The 21,334-nt window shown below is 37.9% G+C and overlaps 2 protein-coding genes across 3 annotated transcripts; both read right to left on the reverse strand.

The window, feature by feature from the left end:
* Window positions 1-102: 102 nt before the first annotated feature.
* LOC123981897 (guanine nucleotide-binding protein subunit alpha-14-like) lies at window positions 103-7,854 on the reverse strand. Its single transcript, XM_046067137.1, has 7 exons — window positions 7,432-7,854; window positions 4,756-4,940; window positions 4,449-4,603; window positions 4,130-4,258; window positions 1,896-2,025; window positions 1,572-1,725; window positions 103-920 (listed from the first exon to the last, which is right to left on the reverse strand). Exons 1-7 carry the CDS (start codon window positions 7,550-7,552, stop codon window positions 730-732), a joined length of 1,065 nt encoding a protein of 354 aa, XP_045923093.1. The 5' UTR covers window positions 7,553-7,854; the 3' UTR covers window positions 103-729.
* A 1,205-nt stretch (window positions 7,855-9,059) lies between these two features.
* On the reverse strand, window positions 9,060-21,233 carry LOC123981895 (guanine nucleotide-binding protein G(q) subunit alpha-like). Of its 2 annotated transcripts, none has more exons than XM_046067136.1 (8): window positions 21,010-21,233; window positions 20,589-20,740; window positions 17,454-17,638; window positions 14,017-14,171; window positions 13,592-13,720; window positions 11,837-11,966; window positions 11,217-11,370; window positions 9,060-10,615 (listed from the first exon to the last, which is right to left on the reverse strand). In XM_046067136.1, exons 2-8 carry the CDS (start codon window positions 20,722-20,724, stop codon window positions 10,425-10,427), a joined length of 1,080 nt encoding a protein of 359 aa, XP_045923092.1. In that variant the 5' UTR covers window positions 20,725-20,740; window positions 21,010-21,233; the 3' UTR covers window positions 9,060-10,424. The 2 variants fall into 2 exon arrangements, with proteins under 2 accessions (XP_045923092.1, XP_045923091.1); XM_046067135.1 differs by having other exon boundaries at window positions 20,941-21,233.
* Window positions 21,234-21,334: the final 101 nt, after the last annotated feature.

Genomic DNA, 21,334 nt, shown 5'->3' on the forward strand with positions numbered 1-21,334 from the left:
CCTGGAGCGCCGACATAGAGTGGAGACGCCCCAAAACAGCCTTTGGTTAATGAATGCCGTGCATCTGCTGTCATATATCACAAAATGGTTGACACATTTTTGTATGGAAACATATGTATATTTATTTAATGTCAAAATTAAGTTATATGCATAGAGACCAGGACAACACAGAACCCAGTTTGTTTAAAAACAATTTGTGGTTTTTAATATCTATATTTTAAAGTTAGCAACAGTGGGGAAAAAAGAATGTCACAGGCTACGTGGTTGTTGTTGCACACATAAAAACATTATCATATGTATAATCTAAGGCAGGTTTCTTCCTCCTCCCAGAGATGTAAGACAGGGAAGGTTGCATTCTATATGATTTTATCATACTAGTTCAACTCCATTTAGTTCTCTGTCAAACAGTAATGGTATAAAAGGAGCCTGTCTAACAGTTCAGTACAACAATTAACATTTCAATAGTCCATTCCTCTCTTTTAGCTATACAACATGTGTTTTTTATACCACATATGATGAACTGTGTTGCAAAAAAATGGCACATACTGTCTGTGTCTGAGAAATGTTCCTTACCTGACACTGATGTCTGACTGCCTCATGTTGTTGAACAAGCTACAACTGGGAGCACATAACAGATAAAATGTCCACAAAGGTGTTACAGCATGTGACTGTACCAGTTTTCTTGTTCCAAATGATGAGATCAAGTGATCACTTTGTCCTACAACCTCCTTATTCGAGGTTGAACTTGCCCAGGTTTTCTCTGAAGATTGTGTCCTTGACGGCCTTAAAGACAATCCGGATGTTCTCTGTATCCGTGGCGCAGGTGTAGTGTGTGTAAAGGCGTTTAGGGTGCCCGCAATGCCGTTCCTTGTACATTTCCAAGATAAACTTTTTTGCAGATTCAGCATCATGCTGAGGCCCTGTGGAGGCGAAAGTGGTCAAAATCAGAGAGAATCTGTGTATTCTGAATAAATTTAATTGTGATCCCATAAGACATGGGCTTTGTCCAAAATCACACCCTTGTTCACCTTACTTATCCCAGTATAATAGATTCTGTTCATTAGACTCTATAGTGTATACATGCCATGGACTATACTGCTTTCATGCCATAGTAAAATGTCACACTCAGAATGAATGCTGCAACGAAGGATTATTTTTATTATTGATAAATCTGCCGATTATTAAGTAATTTTAAGTACAAAATTTGAAAAAACATCCACTACAGTTTCTCAGAGCCTAAGATGATGTCTTCAAATTGCTTGTTTTGTCTGATCAACAGAATATTCAAGTTTACAAAGATGTATTACAAAGAAATACAGAGAGAAGCAGCAAATCATCACAAAGTAAGAGCAGGATCAAGTCAATAATAGAAATACTAAATCAATCATCGGAATAGTTGCTGATAAATTTTTTTGACTATCTCTACATAGAAGAGTGAAAAAGACAATCAAATAAAATGGCACTCAGTAAATATGGTAAATATGGTGCACTAAATAGTAAATGGTAATTTACTTCATAGCTATGAATGCTGTTTTAACACATGCAGAGCAAAAAGAGAATGCATGCTTTACCAGTAAAGTCTGGGAAGTAGGTTGCCAAATGAGACTTTGTGATTTTCTCCTGTAGCAAGTCTGCTTTGTTCAGGAAGAGGATAGTGGAGGATTCTTGGAACCAAGAATATGAGAGGATGGTCTTGAACAAGGCAAGGCTCTCTCTCAGTCGATTCTGAAGAAGGAGGTGAGAATAGTCTTAGACAAAAGACTACTGTATGGAAATAATAGTTCCTTTTAAAGAGAAAATTACTGAGAGCAAAATATAACCATGGCACAAGAAATCGAGAATCAAATCATCATTTTGAAGAAGTACAGAGTGGATGGAAAGGCTTTTGACCTTACATCATTCTCACTCTCGTAAAGGACTTGATCGTACTCGCTGAGGGCCGCCAGAAAAATGATGGACGTGACATTCTCAAAACAGTGGATCCATTTCTTCCGCTCTGAACGCTGACCACCCACATCCACCATCCTAGACACACGAACATTTGTTCAAGTTAATTAAAAAAGGAATATATGTAATTTGAGAAATATACTTATTTTCTTTCTTGCCAAGTTAGATGACAATATAAAAATTCAGACAAATATTTAAATGTAAAAACAACAAGTTTTGGTTTAACAAGGTAAACGGTAACTTCCCGAACTTGTTGTTTTTAAATGATTGTTTGTGTAATTGTTTTCCACTGTTTCCAATCTTCATGCTAAGCCAAAGCGAATCGCCTACTAACTCTAGCTTTATATTTAGCGTACAGACATAAGTATTATCTATCTTCTCATTTAACTATGGCGGTACTGATTCTACAGGCCACAGCTCAGGGAAAAATGTGCATGAGACCCAGTTCCCAAACACATAATAAATAAGAACCATGGAGAACAAATCTCACAAGTACTTTAACAATAAAATTCCTCTTCAAAAACAAATCCAACGCTTTGTAGATGATCAAAAATTGGCTCTTCAATAACAAATACCTTTTCAAGACGGTAAAAAAAGAAATGGGAAGAGTGTTTTTTAATGAAAACAAACCAATAAACAAATATGGGAGCCTGCAAGCAGCAGGTAATGTTGGGCAAGGAAACACTTGCCCAAATGACACCAAAGGCTTTCCTGCTTTAGGCACAAAGGGGCAGGGGCGGACTGGGCATTGGGAAGTTCGGGAAGACTCTCGAATGGCTGGTTCATTCCTGGTATCTCCCAACTTGGACCGATCTTCTTTTCAGCTGAAAACTGCTCAACGGTGCAAATCAAAAGGAGTTTACTTTCCATAGGGTTTATGTGACAGGAGCAGCAGAAGAAGACTCTTAAACTCTAATTCATCCTCAGCCCTGCTCCATTGATTATAGTTTATTTCTGTTTACCATTTTTAATAATTGATTCCGTATTAATGTATATTGTCTGCTATGTAGCAGAAGGGAGTTACAAAACACAATTTCACTTGTTATATTGTGACAATAAACCTACCTACCTACAAGGAGATTGCATTATATATAGCAGTAGGCCTGTACTGTGACTTAGGTTTTCCAGCTCGGGCTTGCCTGACCTGGATTTGTTCAGTGCATTGGTGACTTGCTTATAGTAACTGAGGAGGCAGGTGTCATCCAAAAGTTTCTTGAAGGTCGTAATCGGATTCTCTTATACCAGAAAAACACTACAACTATTAAAATAACTGCAAAAAATCCTTTTACTAATGCCAAAGTCCCAGGCTGAATTTAAGCCCCAGTAGATACCTGCTAAGGGGCTCTATATTTACTCTGTGCTAACATCCAGAATACTCAGTCGCTATCAAAGGTAGACAAGAGAGACAGCAAAGAGGTTTCAGAAGGTCCCAAAGGACAAAGATTCAGGCTGACTATGTCTGGAAAAGTGAGTTCTGCACCACATAGGGGAATGTTCACAATGCTTCCGCGCCTCTGGTATTCTTATTCCTTCAAGTTTGGACACTGTCACAACCTGATTGACCAAGAGGGAATCCCCAAGTTGTTCTCCGTCATTGTTAAGAGTCAGTCCCAGTCCTGTGCAACAGACAGTGTTGGGAAATAACGTGTTACCGTAATATTATCACTTTCCCCAGTAACTAGTAGTGTAAGGAATTACTATTTACAAAACAGTAATAGTACAGTTATTAGTCCGTGTAACGCTGCGGTACTGCATTACCAGAATTTTTTTTGTTGTCTTTGATGTGTATGCGTGATTGCGCAGCAAGTCAGTGGTAATTCAAGTCGAGAGGCCCTTCTGTTATTAAAATCCAAAAAGCTAAAAGAAGAATTGAGAACGAGGCAGACAGGCGTTCTTTCGACACCTGTAAGTATTGCCAATATTGTGTCACAAAGATGCAAAGAACAACCACGGAATTGCTTTCATCTAATTTATTGAACCATCAGCTAAACCCACATAGCAATGTGAAACTTAGAAAGAAACTCCACCACTGACCGGAAGGCAGCTACTGCCAGTGATGCGTGCACTCGTTGGGAGAGAGCGGCGTTAAGCAACGTTTATGCTTTGTAAAAACATGGAATACTCCTCCTATATATGTAGCAAAAGATTCGTTTTATAGTCAGTCAAGTTAACAATACCCTACCTGAAGATAACTTTTGAAAGGTCAAAGGGGTACTCTATGATCCCCGTGGTGGGGACCCTGACCCTCAAGATGTCCTGCAGGGTGGGGATGTAAAACGGGGCTGTGATTCTGTCCAAGTCGGTCAGGTAACTGAAAAGTTAACAACAATGCATCCAGTTTAATTTCCTGACACAAACCTGAACGAAGAAATAGCATCGTCACATGCACATTAAAAGTTTTAATCCACACTCTTAAATTTGAGTTGATGAGTGCAAAAGCTTTGGTTCTCTTAAAGAGCCCTGGGCTTATGTAAATGACATGAAATATTTTAAAGTCTTACTATTTGGCAGAGTCAGATAACTGGAATTCCCTCCTGCGGTCGTAGCATATTTGAACACCATGGTCACTCCACACTCTCTTAATGGCGTCCACCTGCCAAGCCTCCAAAGTGGACACCCGGTCTGCCTCTACTTGGCTCAACTTCTGTGCGTGGAGCTGAAACACATAAGACATCCACAGGGGACCTTTCTAAACACAAAATTTCCATCTTTGACTGACCTATTAGTAACCATTAGGAGCATGAGAACTGCAAATGTACTCCATAACACATCAATATCATCTTTTATTAAATGGGTACAGTTTCTCACAATGTTCTGGTCACTGATGTAGTCAATCTGTAGAGTCTCCATGGCGTGGATCAGCGCCTGAATGGCTTTGACGATGTTCTGAAACACAAGCCGAGTGAAACCTTTCCTGTCAGCTTCACTGTATCCAGTGCCATGGATGATCCTCATCTGTTTGATGAAAGTACTCTTCCCACTTTCACCAGTCCCTAGGCAAATGAGATGAATAAGACCCAAGGATGAGAAATGGAATAACATCAAAGCAATGCCAGAAATAGGACATGCACTAAAAAAATCATCTGAACATCAATCAGTTTTAGCTAAACAGGATTTCGGCAACAAAACAACAACAAAAAAAGGCTGCATTCTTAGGAATGTAGGAATATTTTAAATAAAGGTTCATAATTTATTATAGTTTTTTCCCCCAAGCTATACATGTGAGTATGTGTACACGAGTGGGTGCATTTATACCCTGTTTCCACAAAACACCCCATTACTAACGTTATTTCTATAGGTATGCGGGTACGCACGTCATCTAATTTAATTTCTGTGTATATGTACTTACATGAACAACATAAAAACAGACAAAGAACCAACAAGTCAAATAATAATAAAACCCACAGTGGACCAAAATAAAAAAAGACGACATCGTAAGAGAAATATGTAAAGAATATAGATTAATAAAAACACGTATATGGAAGTTACGTTTATGTTTGTAATTTCCTACTAATGGTTATGCCAGTTACAAATGTTTTGCATACTCTACATTGTTATGGGACAGTAAAGGTTTGTGTGATCTGTGCAAGTCAATGTGTCATTCATCTTAACAGCTATGTGCCCTTGAGTGAAACCGTGAACTGCTTCCTGCCCTGTGGTTCTTAATTACTCTTGATAAGAGTGCCAGCTAAGAACCTAAAATGCCTAAAATTGTTAGCCATTAGACTCACCTTTACAAGAAGTATAAAGTTTATGTGTGATGTTTTGTTTCCAACTTAACCAACAATCAAGCTATTATAAGTGGTCTGTTTTATAATAGCTCGGGGGGGCAGGCCACATCTGAGCCTATTATGTCTAATATGCTGTAATATATTTTATTTGACCATATATTTTATTTTATTTGTTTACTCATCATCACGCTTGTCAGAATTTCACTCTGCACCCTATGACATATTCGCTTTCTCTGCACTTTTAACTTACCTGTTATCTATTTAGCGTATGCATGTTAATGCTGACAAAAGAAACAAAACAAAAACAAAACAGCCTGCTTGTACTGTATTGACCTATCATGGCTTTTACAATGGAGCATTTTTATTGGAGACTTTAATGTCTTGTGAGCAAAAACATCCTAACAAACAACGGCACATAAAGCATAAATACACAGGTCTACACTTGTGAAAACATGCAGAAGTCTAGTTTGGTTTTAAGGGAAGAAAACTATAAAGGTTATCAAGTGCTGGCTAATCTGGGCTTCACCAACAATTTTAATGCAAAGGGTAACCTGTAATAACTTTTAAAATGAACAATGCAGGAATAAACACACACCAAGCTGGATCAATAGCTTGCCAGCTATTGATCCAGACACTTTTGTATTTGCTGGTTTTATCAGCTCAAACTAATATGACCCTTGACGTCAGGGGGGACAAAAAATCTCAATCTGCAAACCTAAATGATGATGTGTTTTTATTTAAGACTTTCTTCCAAAGTCCGACTATCATCTATCTCACACACAATTTTTAGTCTTGTTATGGCTAGTACAGTCCACCTTCAGTCCAGTATCCAATCTAAAACTTTTGAATGGATCATGGTGCCCAGAGGATTCAACTTTTGGTTTTGGGGGTAATATCTCAACAACCGCTGAATGGATTGTCATTAAATCTTATACAGACATTTATGGTGCCCAGAGCATGAATCCTTATGACTTTTCTTTCCTGTATTGCAAACATGGGGTTGACACTTTTGTTTCTGAGTGAAATATCTCAACAACTACTGGATGGATTGCCATGAAATTTGGTACACACATTCATATACCACTCAAAATGAATTGTACTAACTTTTGTGATACCTTACTTTTTCAAGTACAAAAGTACTTGGTTATGGTTAGGAAAACATCGTCATTTGGGTGTAGTCACAGAATCTGATTGGTCACAGATTTTGGTGTTACACCCGCAAGACACGCCTGGAAGTACTCTCTTCTAGTGAAAAATGTTTTGTGTTTTAATAAAACAACAAATATTTGCCAATATATAAAATATTTTTTTAACTCTTAAATAACAAAGACAGCTTCTAAACTCCAATATAAGTCATGAAGGCTCTATTACAAACTGATTACAGCTATTTTATTTCTACATCCCCACAAATCACAGTATTTATTGGATCATCACAGGAAGTTCTTGCTTTAGGCCTACAGGAAAACCTCTGTTGAGCTATAGTTGTATAAATATATGTATTAGTCACGTTTTTCAATTCAACCTAGACTCAACTGTAACTACATATAAGCTACCTTTGGGGTAACAATTAGTCCATAGCAAGCTATTTGTTTATTCTATTTACAGTTTTTAGTCCCTTTGTTGGCTAGATTTATATGGTAATATCCACATTTTAATAGGATGCATTTAATATCCCAAGGTAAGTATGTCGTTGATAATTTCAACATTTCAGTCGCATGTGGAAATGACTAAACTTTACGCTACAAACACTCACCTAACAGCAGCAACTTCAACTCCCGGTGAGAGGCTGTTTTATCACGACGAAGTTGTCTCTCTATTTCTCTGTGTATCCTGAGTCTCTCCGCTTCCTCACCTGACACGCAGCAGTCAAACATTGTTGTACACGCGTTTACGAGCTGCCTTCAGTTTCTTCACAGTTGACGGGGATTAGGCAAATGAAACGAATGGATAATGCTTTTGCGCGGATCTGACAGGGACACTTCTGTCCCGGAACAGGTGGATTCGTGACTTTCAGCAGTCAATCTTCCTCGTGTAGGATCCAGTTCAGGTGCATTTCACATTCCTGCTGTGCAAGGGAGGCGGGGTGAATGGGCAGGCTCTGAGTGAAAAAGGCAATTCGAGTTAAATGTGGACAGCTCCTGTGTGTCTGTTTCCAGGTCCGTACTCCCATGAGCCTCTCTTTCCTCACAATGAGGTAGTCTGCGGTGCTGGAGGGGAAACATAATGGAGGACAGCCAGGCACCAACTTGTCTGGTTATATGTGTTAAATCTAAATTAAAACCTAATGATGCCATTGCAGGTCTTATTATACCTGAATCTATTAAATCAAACTGAGGTTTCAAAAATGTTTCGACTTTTACAATATCCATGGGACAACACATAGTTTACATGTGAGGTTAAAGGGTCACTCCAGCAATTAATCATTGTGCTTACATAAGGTTGGGACAGATTTGAGTGGTCAGAATCCAAGCAGCAGAGATTTCCTGACTTGTTGTGCCTATTGGTAAAGACCAAAAAACACTTATCCTACATTTCCTGTCCTGCAACTCAACAGTGTCTTTCATTTTCACCCTTCCTGACTGGTATGGTTAAATGGTAACACAGGGTTTCTGTATTCTCCAGTCATATCTGAATTTTCCCTGATAACATCACCATTATACAACTGTTTCAGTCCAAATGAAATGATTCAACTACCTGTTTGTCTACCTGTGTCCCTGAAGGCATTCTGCCCATGCACTCTTCCTGCATGAAAGTGCGTTGGAGAAAGGTGGTGAGATTTTTCCGGTGGATACTTTAAAAATCTAGCTGTCTCCAGCAGGTTTCTTCTAAGGTGCCTACCCCTGCTTTAATGTACACTGTATTGTATTAAAACTAGTGTTTTCCCAAAGAAGACACAAATATGCGGTAGAGAGAAACGAATATTAAGATTTATCAATAATGAAAATAATTCTTAGTTGCAGCCCTAGTATACAATGGATTATGTGTTATGTATATTCAGGGAAGATTTGAGTCTGGATTGATTAAATGTGGAAGGGACCAGCAAAGATCCCGTGCTCGGCAGCCACCTCATCCCTACATCCATTCTTGCAAATCAATAGTACTATGTAGCCTACTGCTGCAACATATACTTTCATTGTCCTCCAAAAATAAAGGTTCTTTGCCACGCTGTATGTCCCTGTGTACAACACTAAATATACAGACCTCCAATAGAAGTGCTGCTGCAGGCTCTAGCCAGATGGATGTTATCATCGTAGAGGATTTCAGGACTAACACTGCTCTAGATGAGACAATGGAGCAGCCAAACAGACAAACACTTGAATGCTAAACTGACAGTGTGCCGGAGCTGATTTGTAAACACAGACTGAAAACAAAATCAGCAAATGAAAAGCAAAATATTTTTATTTTTCTAATCACATTAAAAACACTAAGACTGCATTAAGACATCGCAGTGACAGTGAAATCTAACCATAAATTAAACTGTTCAATTTAGGCTGTAATTATTTTTAACAAGAGGAGAAGGGTCGTGTAAACATTAGTGGATACACTCTCATTAGCTTTTTATTCATGCATTTAATACCCTTGAACAGCATATGAATTAAGATCAAAAGCGCAGTAATGCCTCAGAGATTATTTAACATAACAGTTCTCTCTTCAGCAGTTAACCTTTCAACACTGACCTTGATGTAAACAAAGGTGGGGAACAAAATGTATTGTACCATGTTATATTCACAATATGCATTCATGTAAACAAGTAAGGGCAGGTTCTGAAGCCATTTTAGCAAGGACAATGTTTAGGCAACTACTTAAAAATACAATCAAATAGTCCCTGAACTGAACGAACATGTGATTCTACAGCTTTGAGAAAATTAAGATTTAAAAAAAAGGAATGCTAATGTAGCAGAATCTAGTAGAGTGACAGTAAGATTCCCTTTGAAATGTGTTAAATTATAAAAATATATATATTAATGCTTTGCTCACAGAAAGAGGTTCAAGACTGAACAATGCCATCACAAACAAATGCAAAGTGTATAGTCTAGAGAAACTTGACACAAGGTTGTGGAAGTTATCATACCCAGCTAAGTGAGGTCCATACATAACAGAACACCAGCACAAACACCATTGCTGCAAAATGTACAGTGTGCAAATCAATATCTGTAATAAAGTAAATGCGTCATTAGTGTTAATTATGACTCGTTTTCCATTAAGTGAAGACACAAACTAGGCATTAGAGTATTTCAAACAGTATTTAACTTAAAAAAATAAACTATGACCAACTTGGGTTAGTGATGTGAGGTGCTGCATTGCAGTTAGTCTACATTCACTTGCACAGATTCCCTGAAGGAGAGACCTAGTACATTACATGTCTTCAGAGGCTTTTGAGGCCAGTGAAGTACTTTTTTCCCCTCTCAATCCATCCAAGTGCATTTATACTATTACTGCTCAAAAACATTTACAAAGGGCTCCATATATTTCAGAGTGCACACTATAGTAGACTCCTCACTAAGGCAGCACTTTAATTGTCAGGACACACTTCATTATAGCTGGAGACATCCATTTTCAAAAAGTCTAACAGGAAAATTTGAAATACATCAGTAGTACAGTCATTTGTGGACAAGCTCTGCTTCTCAATTTCCTGTTTTGGATTATAGTGTTCAGCAGCAGTGTGAGGCAAACTGAATCACTGCCGAGCTCCCCTGACTACCAGCTGTACAAAGCCGATTGAATTACAGCAGCAACACCCCCATTTTAAACCAAGTTGTAGACTTCCAGGTTGATCTGCAAGATGTGGTCCTTCACTGCGTGAAAGACAAATCGAATGTTGTTCGTGTCTGTGGCACAGGTGAAGTGGGAGTAGATAATTTTTTTCTCGTTTGGATTGAGACTGACAAACATATTTAAGATGAATTCCTTTCCAGCTATTATATCCCGCTGGGGACCTGGCAGAAAGAGACAGAGGGCAAAAACAGGACATGAAAGTCAGTTTTTTCAGAAGTTACATAAAACCTTTAAGAACATAAGACAGGCTAGACCTGTAATATTAAATGCATCCAACATTCAAGTGAAACTGCAACTTTTGAAAGAAGAAATAACACTTCCTCTTGGATTTAAAGACATAATCACGAGTTGACCTGACTTAGAGCGAATAAAATGGAACTACAAGCAGAAAACACGTTCCAGTGTGTTAATGTCTTGAGCAAAGTTATAAAGTAGTGAGCTGACTTAGTAAGTCAGTTACACTGTAATATTTGAAGTTGGAAACATTAAACATTATCTAACATTAGCCACTATAAGCTACAGGTAATACCCCACCACAGTGGGCTGCTGATGCAATTCCACTGAGTGTAATGACATAAGCAAGGTTGTGTTTTATTGCTTCTGAATTCAGCTTTTCATTTGTAAAAGGAAGACCGTGTTATATCTTCTTTTAATAAAATACGTAGTGTCACTTTAGAGCTGGTAAATTAAGCTACTATAATATTGTATTAAAAATATCAATACCACCCTGCTCAACTGCGTTTTTGACCATTTTCCTCTTACCATCATATTCTGGGAAGTAGTCAACCAAATGTGAGTACATGATTTTCTCCTCCAGTAAATCTATCTTGTTGAGGAACAAGATGACTGAAGACTTTCTGAACCACTTGTAGGTTATGATTGTCCGGAACAAGGCCATGCTTTCCTCCATGCGATTCTTTGGAAAAAAACAGACACAGACATCTTAAACATAAGCATAAATATGAATTTATGTTATTGCATATTCCACTAGCTGCACTATCATCAAGTGGACAAGCCTTGCTGAGAGGTGCGCTTTGCTGAACAGAGCAACTAAAGAGCTCCCCCTGCAGATTAACTATGCACATTGCCACACAGGAGGGTCAAGATTTATCATTGTGACCAGAGAGACAGAAAGAAAATAAGAGAGAGAAATCAGACTAGCGTTGAAATAGTGTCTACTCTGTAGAATAATAGATCATCATCTCCATCATCTGTGGGCCTTAAACAAAAGAAACAATGTCCTTGTGTGTCTATCCCAGTGATTTATTTTTTTGATTATCCCAAATTGAGCCATTTTCTTTCTCATGTACAGACTTACAAGATATATAAAATTAGCTTGTAATTGTTACATTTAATTTTGTAGGCAGCGGCGTGCATCTCACCTCATTGACGGACTCAACAAGGACCTGATCGTACTCGCTGAGCGCCACCAGGAACATGATGGAGGTGACTTTCTCAAAACAGTGAATCCACTTCCTCCTCTCTGAACGCTGGCCACCCACATCCACCATCCTATAGGCACATGTTCAAGCCATCATTAAAACAAACACACACACACACACAAAACATCACCAATTTACAACCAGTTTTATTCTTTAGGGCTGGGCTATGGTGAAATAAATCCCTTAATATTGATAATATGACAAACGTTTTTTGAGAATAGATCATAAGTATAATAGCCATGATGACAAATCAGGTGGGGGGATTATCCTTTTTACTTTACAGTGTAATAAGTTCACAAGGTTGCACCAGTTCACTGTACTGCAGCGTTTATCACACATTTACAACAACCAAAATTCCAAATTACACATAATCTAATATCTCAATAGCAACATTATATTAATGTATTGCCTAGTTCTATCTGTACTGTTGCCATTACCAAAAAATCTGTTTGGTAAGTGTTGAGAGGCTTTAATGATTTTACTACATTGTCATGACAACCAGGACATTTGCCTTTGTGGCATCAAGGTTAAATTCTGGAGAAACTTCCCCAAATAATCTGCTGGTTTCAAAAGGAGACATTTAAAAGTCTTAAGACCTCTTTCATGCTACCAATTTCATGTAATTCAACAGAAACAAAACCCACTTCCAAAACCAGCCTGATTTGACACAGCTAATGAAACTTGTGAAACTACAGTATAAATGCACATAAAAGACCATGGACATCTGACAATTAATTGCTAAACGAGGTCCAGCTGTGCTCAAACAAGACTAATAAAACAAGGGCTTCCAACATGTGTCTCGACTTCCACAACAATGCTGTTTAGTCTTGTCAAAGGACACAGAAAGGAACAACACTATCGCCTGGATTTTACTTGGCACGTCGCATCTGCAACCTGGTTTTGTTCCATCCTCAGGCGGTCTTCACACCCCACAGGGAGCGTTTCAGAAGCGTGTGTTGTGTGTCTGATTTTCTTGAGTTGCTCAGATTTTGCTCATTTGGTCATTTTACCTTGATTTCTGAGCTTGGTGATTAAAATGTTTTCTTTTTGCTCTGTGCAGATTGACACAGTTTACGTCAAAAATAGACTAGACGCGTATTCTCCACTGAGAGCCGCTTCTGGGCAGCTTCTGAAACAGGCTGCGACACATCTGGTAGAATCACAAACATTGTCTAGAATGGCCGTGATCAGCTTTGGCGTCTTCTGTACTTTCAGCTAAATGCTAACATCAACATGCTAACATTCACAATGACAATGCTAACATGCTGGTAGGTACAATGTTTACTATGCTTAGTATCTTAGCATACAGTCCAGGCTGATGGTAATGTAATTAGTTTTTAAAAATGTATCCAGAGGGGGACATGAATGTGTATACCAAAATTTCATAGCAATCTTTCTGAAAGATGGTGAGATATGCTGCACCATCAATGAAGCAGGGCAATTTAGGTTATATGGATTTTTGCATCTATGTGATGAAGTACCACGACACCCTCATCTTGACATTTCACCTATAAACACTTAAAATACATTTCCAGAAAACATATCATGATATACAGTACATCCTCATCATGATACAAAACTTCTCATAGATATTAAATTTTATCTACGTTAGCTGCCCCTACTCTCACTGTTTATGACCTCAACAGAAAGTAAGCCACTGCAACATAAAATATAACGACAACATAAAATACTCACCTGAACACCACATTCTCCACGTCAAAGGGGTACTCTATAATACCTGTTGTGGGCACTCTGACCCTCAGGACATCCTGCTGGGTTGGCAGATAAGCAGTATCAGCAATTCGGTCCAAGCTATTCAGATAGCTATTAACACAGGAAGACAACCCATAGAACAAAAAGAGAGATATAGAAACAGTTCAGGGACAAAGGAGACATTTATTGTAAAATATTAAGAGTTGGGAATGTTTCTTGTTTCAGCCACTTCACTATACTGAATAATAAACATTGTTTCTTTGCTTTTAGGCCTTCTGTCAACAACCTTAAATGGAATAACCACTGAACCTGAACCTTCTGAGCTCATTAAACAGACACCTGGCAGATGAAACAGAGGAAAATATTTGGCAATGTCTGAGGAGTTATTCGTGTCTGTTCCCACTCACTATTTGGTTGAGTCTGAGAGCTGGTATTCCCTCTTCCGATTGTAACATTCCTGAATCCCTGGATCGCTCCACAGGCTCTTAATGGCGTCCACGTAAGGGTTTGTTAACGTTGTGACCTTCTCCACATCAACCCCACTGACAAGACTGGCATTTGTCTAAACAACAACATAACATCGCACTGAAATTAATGACATGGCCAAACACTTTCAGAAACAAATATACAGAAGGATTTAGGATTTATATGATGTAATGCTTGAGTTCTTGAGTCCTGGTGATGTCACTGGCTTTATCAAGCATGCATCTCCAAATATAGATGTATGCTGTAGTTTGATTAGACAGGGGAAATACCTTTACATTTATCAACAACTTACAGTGTGGAAAAATAAAATCACTTTAGCTCACACAACAGGCTGGAGTTAGATTGTCTACATGTTTTGATCTTCAGCAGAATTGATCTATGATGAGAGATGAGAACTTTGCAGCGAACAATTAGAACTTTAACCCCATTCACAGACAGCTTTTAAACACGTTCAGTCTGATTGCAACTGAACAAGAAGCTGAAACACACTGTCCCCAGAGATGTAATATAATTTGTCTAATCTTCTTAGAGTAATTATTATGCTTTTTTTTTTTTAACTGTCCTTGTTTATAAATTGTGTTATATAACTTATATGATTATACTGAGCTCTCAGCACAGATTTTATGCCGACTCATCGACAAAACTCGGATCACTTATCATTTGTAGACTGGATACTTACCCAACATAAAATAATAGCACCACAAGCGAAGGATGATGTGGGACTATCCAGTCCGTTACAAAGACTATGGTCATAGAATCTCCATCAAAGAGATTGTACGATTAGGACCCAAATGTCTTTCTTGTCCTCAGCATGAGTCACTGGAGGTTCTATTCATTTAAGCTGCCTTTGACTCCTTCTGTAAACCCTGACCACAACCCTGCACAGTTAATTGATGGTAGATGTAGCAATGATGTACTGCACATAACTACCACAGAGAGTACACTTACTTTCTCTCCTAGTTTGCTTCAGTGTTATTTATTTCAGTGTGCCTAGTTTCTTGTCTTTCATATGTACATTTATAAACACAAAGAGCTAAACTGCTTCTATGTGTTCAAGGTAGCCTTGCTTTCATTGGATTATTAAGTGATATCCTGCGTCATCTTGGAATATACCCTTTACCACCCTAATCTGTGTCTGATTAATAATAAATATTATCCTGGCTGCACATCAATTGTGGACCCACAGTGCAATTCTTCAGCTAGGAAACACTTGGGAAAATCTGCACAAGAATTTGGAGAACTTTTATGGTCATTTATGGGTAAACTATTGCACCAAGTCTGTTTACACATGCATCAATAAACAGCCTTATTGTACAAGGTGCTTTTGTAGACATAGTGCAATTGTCATTTTGTTGATGGGCAACTGAGTAAATAGGCCTATGCATGGATGATGGCGCTACCTGTTTTAATGTAGCCTAATGTATATGAGCTTGAACATGTGTGTGTGGGGGGGGTGTGGGGTGTGTGTTTGTGTGTGTGTGGGGGGGTTCAACTACACATGGTGTAACTAACAATATGTATATGTACTGGGACAAGAATGGGAACGCTTCAAAACTTGCCAGAGAGTTCAGTTTTTTAAAGGTTCTTCAGTATCAAATAAATTCAATGACAGTTGTCAGTACATTCAATGGTACACAGCAAAAAATTAACTGTTAATAGTTAATTTTTTTCCTTTTCTTACACTTTATTGGAGTATAAATTAAAGATAAAGTTCTCTGCGTTTAACCCATCCTATTTAGGAGCAGTGCGCAGCCATTGTGCAGTGCCCAGTTAGGGGTTCAGGGCCTTGCTCAAGGACACCTTCGGCAGTGGTCTGTGCTGGAACAGTGACACTCCTACAAATCGGACACAATCCAATATGAAATTCAAATTCATTACAAGGCCTGTTTTTTTCATTTCCTGTTTTTGACTAAAATGGTAGTACAAAAAACAAGCCGTTATTTTATCTGTGTGTGTTGGATTCATAATTGAATAACGACAAATTGTTTTTTCATTTTAGATTCCAAATTGAATATGAAATGATAAGACACACAGATTTTCCTGTTTTTCAGCTTACTGAAATTGCTACCAGAAGTTGTATTTGTGTTCAAAACAATTTGGCAAGTGTATTTTTAAGTTACTTTTTTAAAATATTTGTGGGGGAAGCCATGCCCTTCCCTCCTGCTTCATCACTTTCAAATGATGGGACAATTTAAAGGGATCCAAAGAAACTACTGTGACAGCCTCTGCTATTTCATCTCTTTTCTCTATATTGTCTGAAATAACCTGAGACCAATCAAAAATCTGTCAAGCTTTCCATTCTCACACAGCAAATATGTCGCAAGCAGATTTTATCCAAAGTGGCTAACAAACTAATTAATATAACTTTAGCTCCAATCGTCAGCTGAAAAGTCACCAACTGATTTTTGTACTTTTTCCAGCTGACTTGGTTTGAAATGCAAACCCTGTAAAGCAAGTACTAAAATACTGCATGTACTGGATGGCCAAATACATGATATCATGATAAAAGATTGAGGCTAAAGCTAACAGGTCCCAGGCGAAAAAAGACATCATCATTTCCAGTAATGATCCATGCAGATGTAAATAAAGAAACAGCATTGTTCTTGTATTGCAGTGTAGTTCTAGCAAGCTCTAGTATTATAAGTATAATAGGGAAATATATCCGACTATTTAGTTTTGTTTTAACATGACCTTGTTTGGCTGCATAGCCTGCATACTTGGATGATGAGTATCTCTCTTACTACAGGCCCATACATACCGCTTGAACAATCTCTGTTTGGGAGAGGGGTTTAGTGAATGGCCATTTGGCATATTGGCTTCTTGACCTCTCTGACCTAAAGGCGCTCTACATTTAAGTACTAATGTCTGCGTGCTCAGTGACAAACAGTGTCATCCTGTGAGCTTCCACAGAACATTACCTCCACTCACACTCAGAGAAAGGAAAACATTATAACACACAAAACCAAATGCTGACTCAGACTTGGTTAATTCCCGATCACAGGAAGTGGACTCCTCTCATCCTTGCCAGGGACAGATTCCTATATGATTAATGGAGATTTTCTTCTTAAGTTTCTTACTTGCATTTGGCTTAGGAGTACCTGTCTTTACATGTCTGCAGTGTAACATCATGTGTACTTATTTCCGTAAATAGACAAAACTCTCTGGCAGCAGGATTGCAAAACTAAACACTGTTGCAAATTACCAGAAGTACTTTACCCTGAAAACACACTGCAGGCTCTGTCAGTGTCAGAGACAGTAAACGTTGCACACGCTTCTGTGGGACAGTGTGTGGTAAACCCTCTTTCTTAATCTGTGTGAAGCAGCAAAGAAATGACAAAGAAACATTAGTCTGGTGTACCTTATTGTGTTCATACTTGTAGGGGATCTGTAAAGTGTTCATGGCCTGGATCATGGCCTGCATGGCTGTGAAGATGTTCTGGAAGACCAGCCTGGTGAAGCCTCTTTTGTCCTCGTCAGAGTATCCACGGCCATGGATGATCCTCATCTGCTTGATGAAAGTGCTCTTCCCACTTTCACCAGTTCCTAGCCGCCAAAAGATACAGATCATTGATGTACACACACATATTGACTTAAAGGATAAGGCTTACATTATTCTATATTTTTGTCAACAAATTGTCAACAAATCCCATTAAAAGACCAAAACTAAATGTCCATCTATTAATGCTTGACAATCTCCCTACCTGTCTGTTTCTCTCTGCCCTGTAATAATTTATAAACGGCTTACAAATATATAGCTTCATTTTCAAAACAGACTTTTCCAAAATAGCTGGGCAATGTAGGTTTTAGTAAACATTACTGGAGTAAATTGTGTATTTGTTGAGAACTATTTTCAGCCACAGATTAATTTGGATTTGCTGCATTAGTATTTACGGCAGCAGTATGCTTGTCTCAAAATAAACTACAGTGCTCATGTTCATGGTAATGGAAGAACATTTCACCAAGTGCACTGCTGTGGGGCTCAATGATGAGTTTAATAGTAAACCCAAGACAATTGTGACTGGTTTAAAAAAATACAAACAAGCCAGCGTCGTTGTCCCCCCCTGCTAGACATCAGCATAGTATTGTCATTGTGTGCATGATAGCATGTTGATGTTAGCACTTAGCGGAAAGCACCACTATGCCAAAGTACGGTCTTACAGAGCTGCTAGCATGGACTTTAGCTATGCATGCAATACTTGTTAGTAGGATCAATCCGTTGTAGTTCTGATCTTTTCATGGGATTTGTTGACACTATGAAAAATATAGATTATCACCAGTCTTATGCTTAACTTTGCCTGTTGTCTATATCAAAAGAAAAAGCAACAGGTTTTGTCTATTGTGTGTGAAGTACTTTCACGTTTCACTCTTATGCAATCTTCAACTAACTTTAAATCACCATAGTCTGGGTTTCATCTTATTCTTATGCCCTTATGGGTCTTGTGTTTATTCTTTCAGTCGAGTTTTACAAACAGTATTTTGTCATCTCACCTGCCTCTATTTTAAAAAAAAAAAAAGCCTAAATAGAAGAAGTTGCACCATTTCCCCCTGCAGCTAACCAAATTGAACTGAAAGCATTCTTTGGTAACACTTAGACAGCCTTTCAGACAGAGTGAAGTTTAAATGAATGTGTGCATGTGGCATGTTCATTAGCATGTAGTTTTGAAAATTTTGAAGACATTTAAAAATAGACAAACATATTTAAGGGTTGACACTTGATATGATTATTACTTACTTATAACTAACATTGTTTGGAGAGCACTGAAGCCACACATCTGACTTTTTAACCTAGAAGGGTGGTTGGTTATACATTCAGCATGAGTCAATCACTTTTAATAGCAAGATAAACATAACCAATGGGACTACCTTACACTTCACAGCATTACTGATTCATCCATTATCAACTAACACAAATAAAATGTGCCTCCCAAAATGACACAGCTATCATACATTTATCTACCTGTTGGGACAAATAAGTGTCTACTCGATAGTTAGTTAGTTAGTGGTGGAAGCACATTTACAATACTGCTTTGAGGTGCTTGTGCTTTACTTGCATCTCTCTTTTTACTTTTACAACATTACTTTGCAGAGAAAAATATTGTACTTTTACTCCACTACATTTATATGACAGTTCATTTTTAAGTACATTTAGCTGATAATACCTCTGTACTTTGACTTAAGTGGGATTTTGACTGCATTTACTTATAATTGAGTATTTCTACATTGTGGTGTCCCATTAAAGAAAGGAATCTGAATCCTTCTTTCACTCCTGATTATAATTACAACAATACTTTACTACACACTGTAATTTTTCTGTAGAGTTTTCTGTGGTGGGCTGTACTGTTACCAGACACAGCTGCAGCACTTTTACAGTGCACATTAACTTTTCATATTCAACCACAAAAGCATCATTATGCACTCAAGTAATTTCAAGGCCAATTAAGTTAAAGATTTGAATGTCAATTTTTTTGTGAGAAGCTTTGATTAATTTCTATCATACTTAGTGTAAAGTAAAAGTAGCAATACAGCAGTATTATTAAAAGTCCTGAATTCATAATCTTACTTAGGTCTGTTTTGCATAATGAGTACTTTTGATTCTTTAAGTTCATTTTGCTGCTAATACTTATGTACTTTTACTTATTCAGAATGTTATACTTATCATACAGTATATTATTGGAATATTATATGTGCATTAATGTGTAAGCATCAATGAATCTCTCTCGTCACTGTGGAGCTAATCTTAACATCCATACTGTTACAGTGGTGAAGTCCAGTGCAGAACATTAATCAAATTTTGATGTACTTGTACTTTACTTGAGTATTTCAATTTTATGATATATTATACTTCTACTCCACAACTTTTTAGAGGGATACATTGTACTTTTTAATCCACTATATTCTTTATCTGCATCAATAATAATTAGCACTGCGACTATCTATTATTTTCATTATCGATAACACTGCGGATTATTTTCACTATTAATCATTAAGTCTATAAAATGTCAAAAAAAAGTGAAAAATGCTCTTCATAATTTCCCAAAGCCCATAGTTAAGTCTTCAGATTACTTCATTTGTCCAACCAACAGTCAAAAACCAAAGAATATTCATTTACTATCATAAATGACAATGAAAGGCAGCAAATCTTTACATTTAAGAAGCTGGAGCCCTAAATGTTTGAGCTTTTTGCTTGAAAAATGCCTGAAACAACTAATCAATATTTAAAAGAAAGTTTTCTTTCCATCAGATAATCGATTAATCGTTGCAGCAACAATACATGACGAATATACAATGATATATGTTAACTCTGAAAGGGGTCATTCTGCATAACAAGCAGCCTTCTTTTAAGTACATATTGTTTTTAGTTTTACATATTAGTTTGGTTTTTTTTACAGTAGGATATTGCTGCTTTTACTCAAGTAACAGTTAGATCTAAATACTTCTATTATTTATAGTCTACCATACAAGTGTTACAAGTACTGTATTTTTTGATCCTTACCGAGCAGAAGGAGCTTGTATTCCCGTCGGGAATCTCTCTTGTCCCGGCGGAGCTGCCTCTCAATCTCATCGTTGATTCTGCGAGCCTCTTTGGTCTCTGGGCTGAGGCAGCAAGCCCCCACGGAGCTCAGAATCATTACTCCTGGACAACACCTTCCAAGACAAAGACACATACATAATGTTTGTTATACAAGAAAAAAATGCCCCGAGCATCCTAAAGTCAATTTTTTTTTAACCCCTCCACAATACCCACTGCGTACGCCAAAACAGTTTTTTTTACTGAGCTGAAAACAAGGTTAAACAATGTTAATTTAAGTAAGTAAAGACGTTACTGTCAATGCTGATTTTATTACCTTGTTCCTCTCCTGTGAAGAAGTTTAATTCGCGCAACAACTTTAGATAGACGTGAAATAGCTAGTTACCCGTTAGCCGAGGCGGGCGTGGTGGGATGAATATGGCGGAGTTTCACTTCATAGCGCTACAAAAGCAACCCACAAATGACTAACGCCACGTTTATATCATAGTTATAGGTGAATCTCAGTGTTATCTTCCTCTGCGTTGTGTTTGTCCTGTCCCCTCCTGGTAAAAACCAAGTGTACCATGTGACGGGAGGCTGTGGTCTGACGGGAAATCATGTAGGCTTGGCTTTGACTATTACATTATGGGAACAGATTTCCGGTGTTAAGTACTGAACTACGGATGCATGTGGCAGTTAGAGCAACAGCCTGAAACACTTCACCTTCACTG

This window comes from Micropterus dolomieu, linkage group LG13 (assembly GCF_021292245.1).
Source record: "Micropterus dolomieu isolate WLL.071019.BEF.003 ecotype Adirondacks linkage group LG13, ASM2129224v1, whole genome shotgun sequence".
Lineage (NCBI taxonomy): Eukaryota > Metazoa > Chordata > Actinopteri > Centrarchiformes > Centrarchidae > Micropterus > Micropterus dolomieu.

What these genes read in the sequence shown, in the direction of transcription:
- LOC123981897 (XM_046067137.1), bottom strand. Translation starts at nt 7,552, where the DNA reads ATGTTTGACTGCTGCGTGTCAGGTGAGGAAGCGGAGAGACTCAGGATA. An exon ending in TTTACGAGAGTGAGAATGAT is followed by an intron (nt 1,726 to 1,895) that starts GTAAGGTCAAAA and finishes CTCCTTCTTCAG; the next exon opens with AATCGACTGAGAGAGAGCCT. An exon ending in CTACTTCCCAGACTTTACTG is followed by an intron (nt 921 to 1,571) that starts GTAAAGCATGCA and finishes TCGCCTCCACAG; the next exon opens with GGCCTCAGCATGATGCTGAA.
- LOC123981895 (XM_046067136.1), bottom strand. Translation starts at nt 20,724, where the DNA reads ATGATTCTGAGCTCCGTGGGGGCTTGCTGCCTCAGCCCAGAGACCAAA. An exon ending in ATACAAGCTCCTTCTGCTCG is followed by an intron (nt 17,639 to 20,588) that starts GTAAGGATCAAA and finishes TTTGGCGGCTAG; the next exon opens with GAACTGGTGAAAGTGGGAAG. An exon ending in CTCTCAGACTCAACCAAATA is followed by an intron (nt 13,721 to 14,016) that starts GTGAGTGGGAAC and finishes CTGTGTTAATAG; the next exon opens with CTATCTGAATAGCTTGGACC.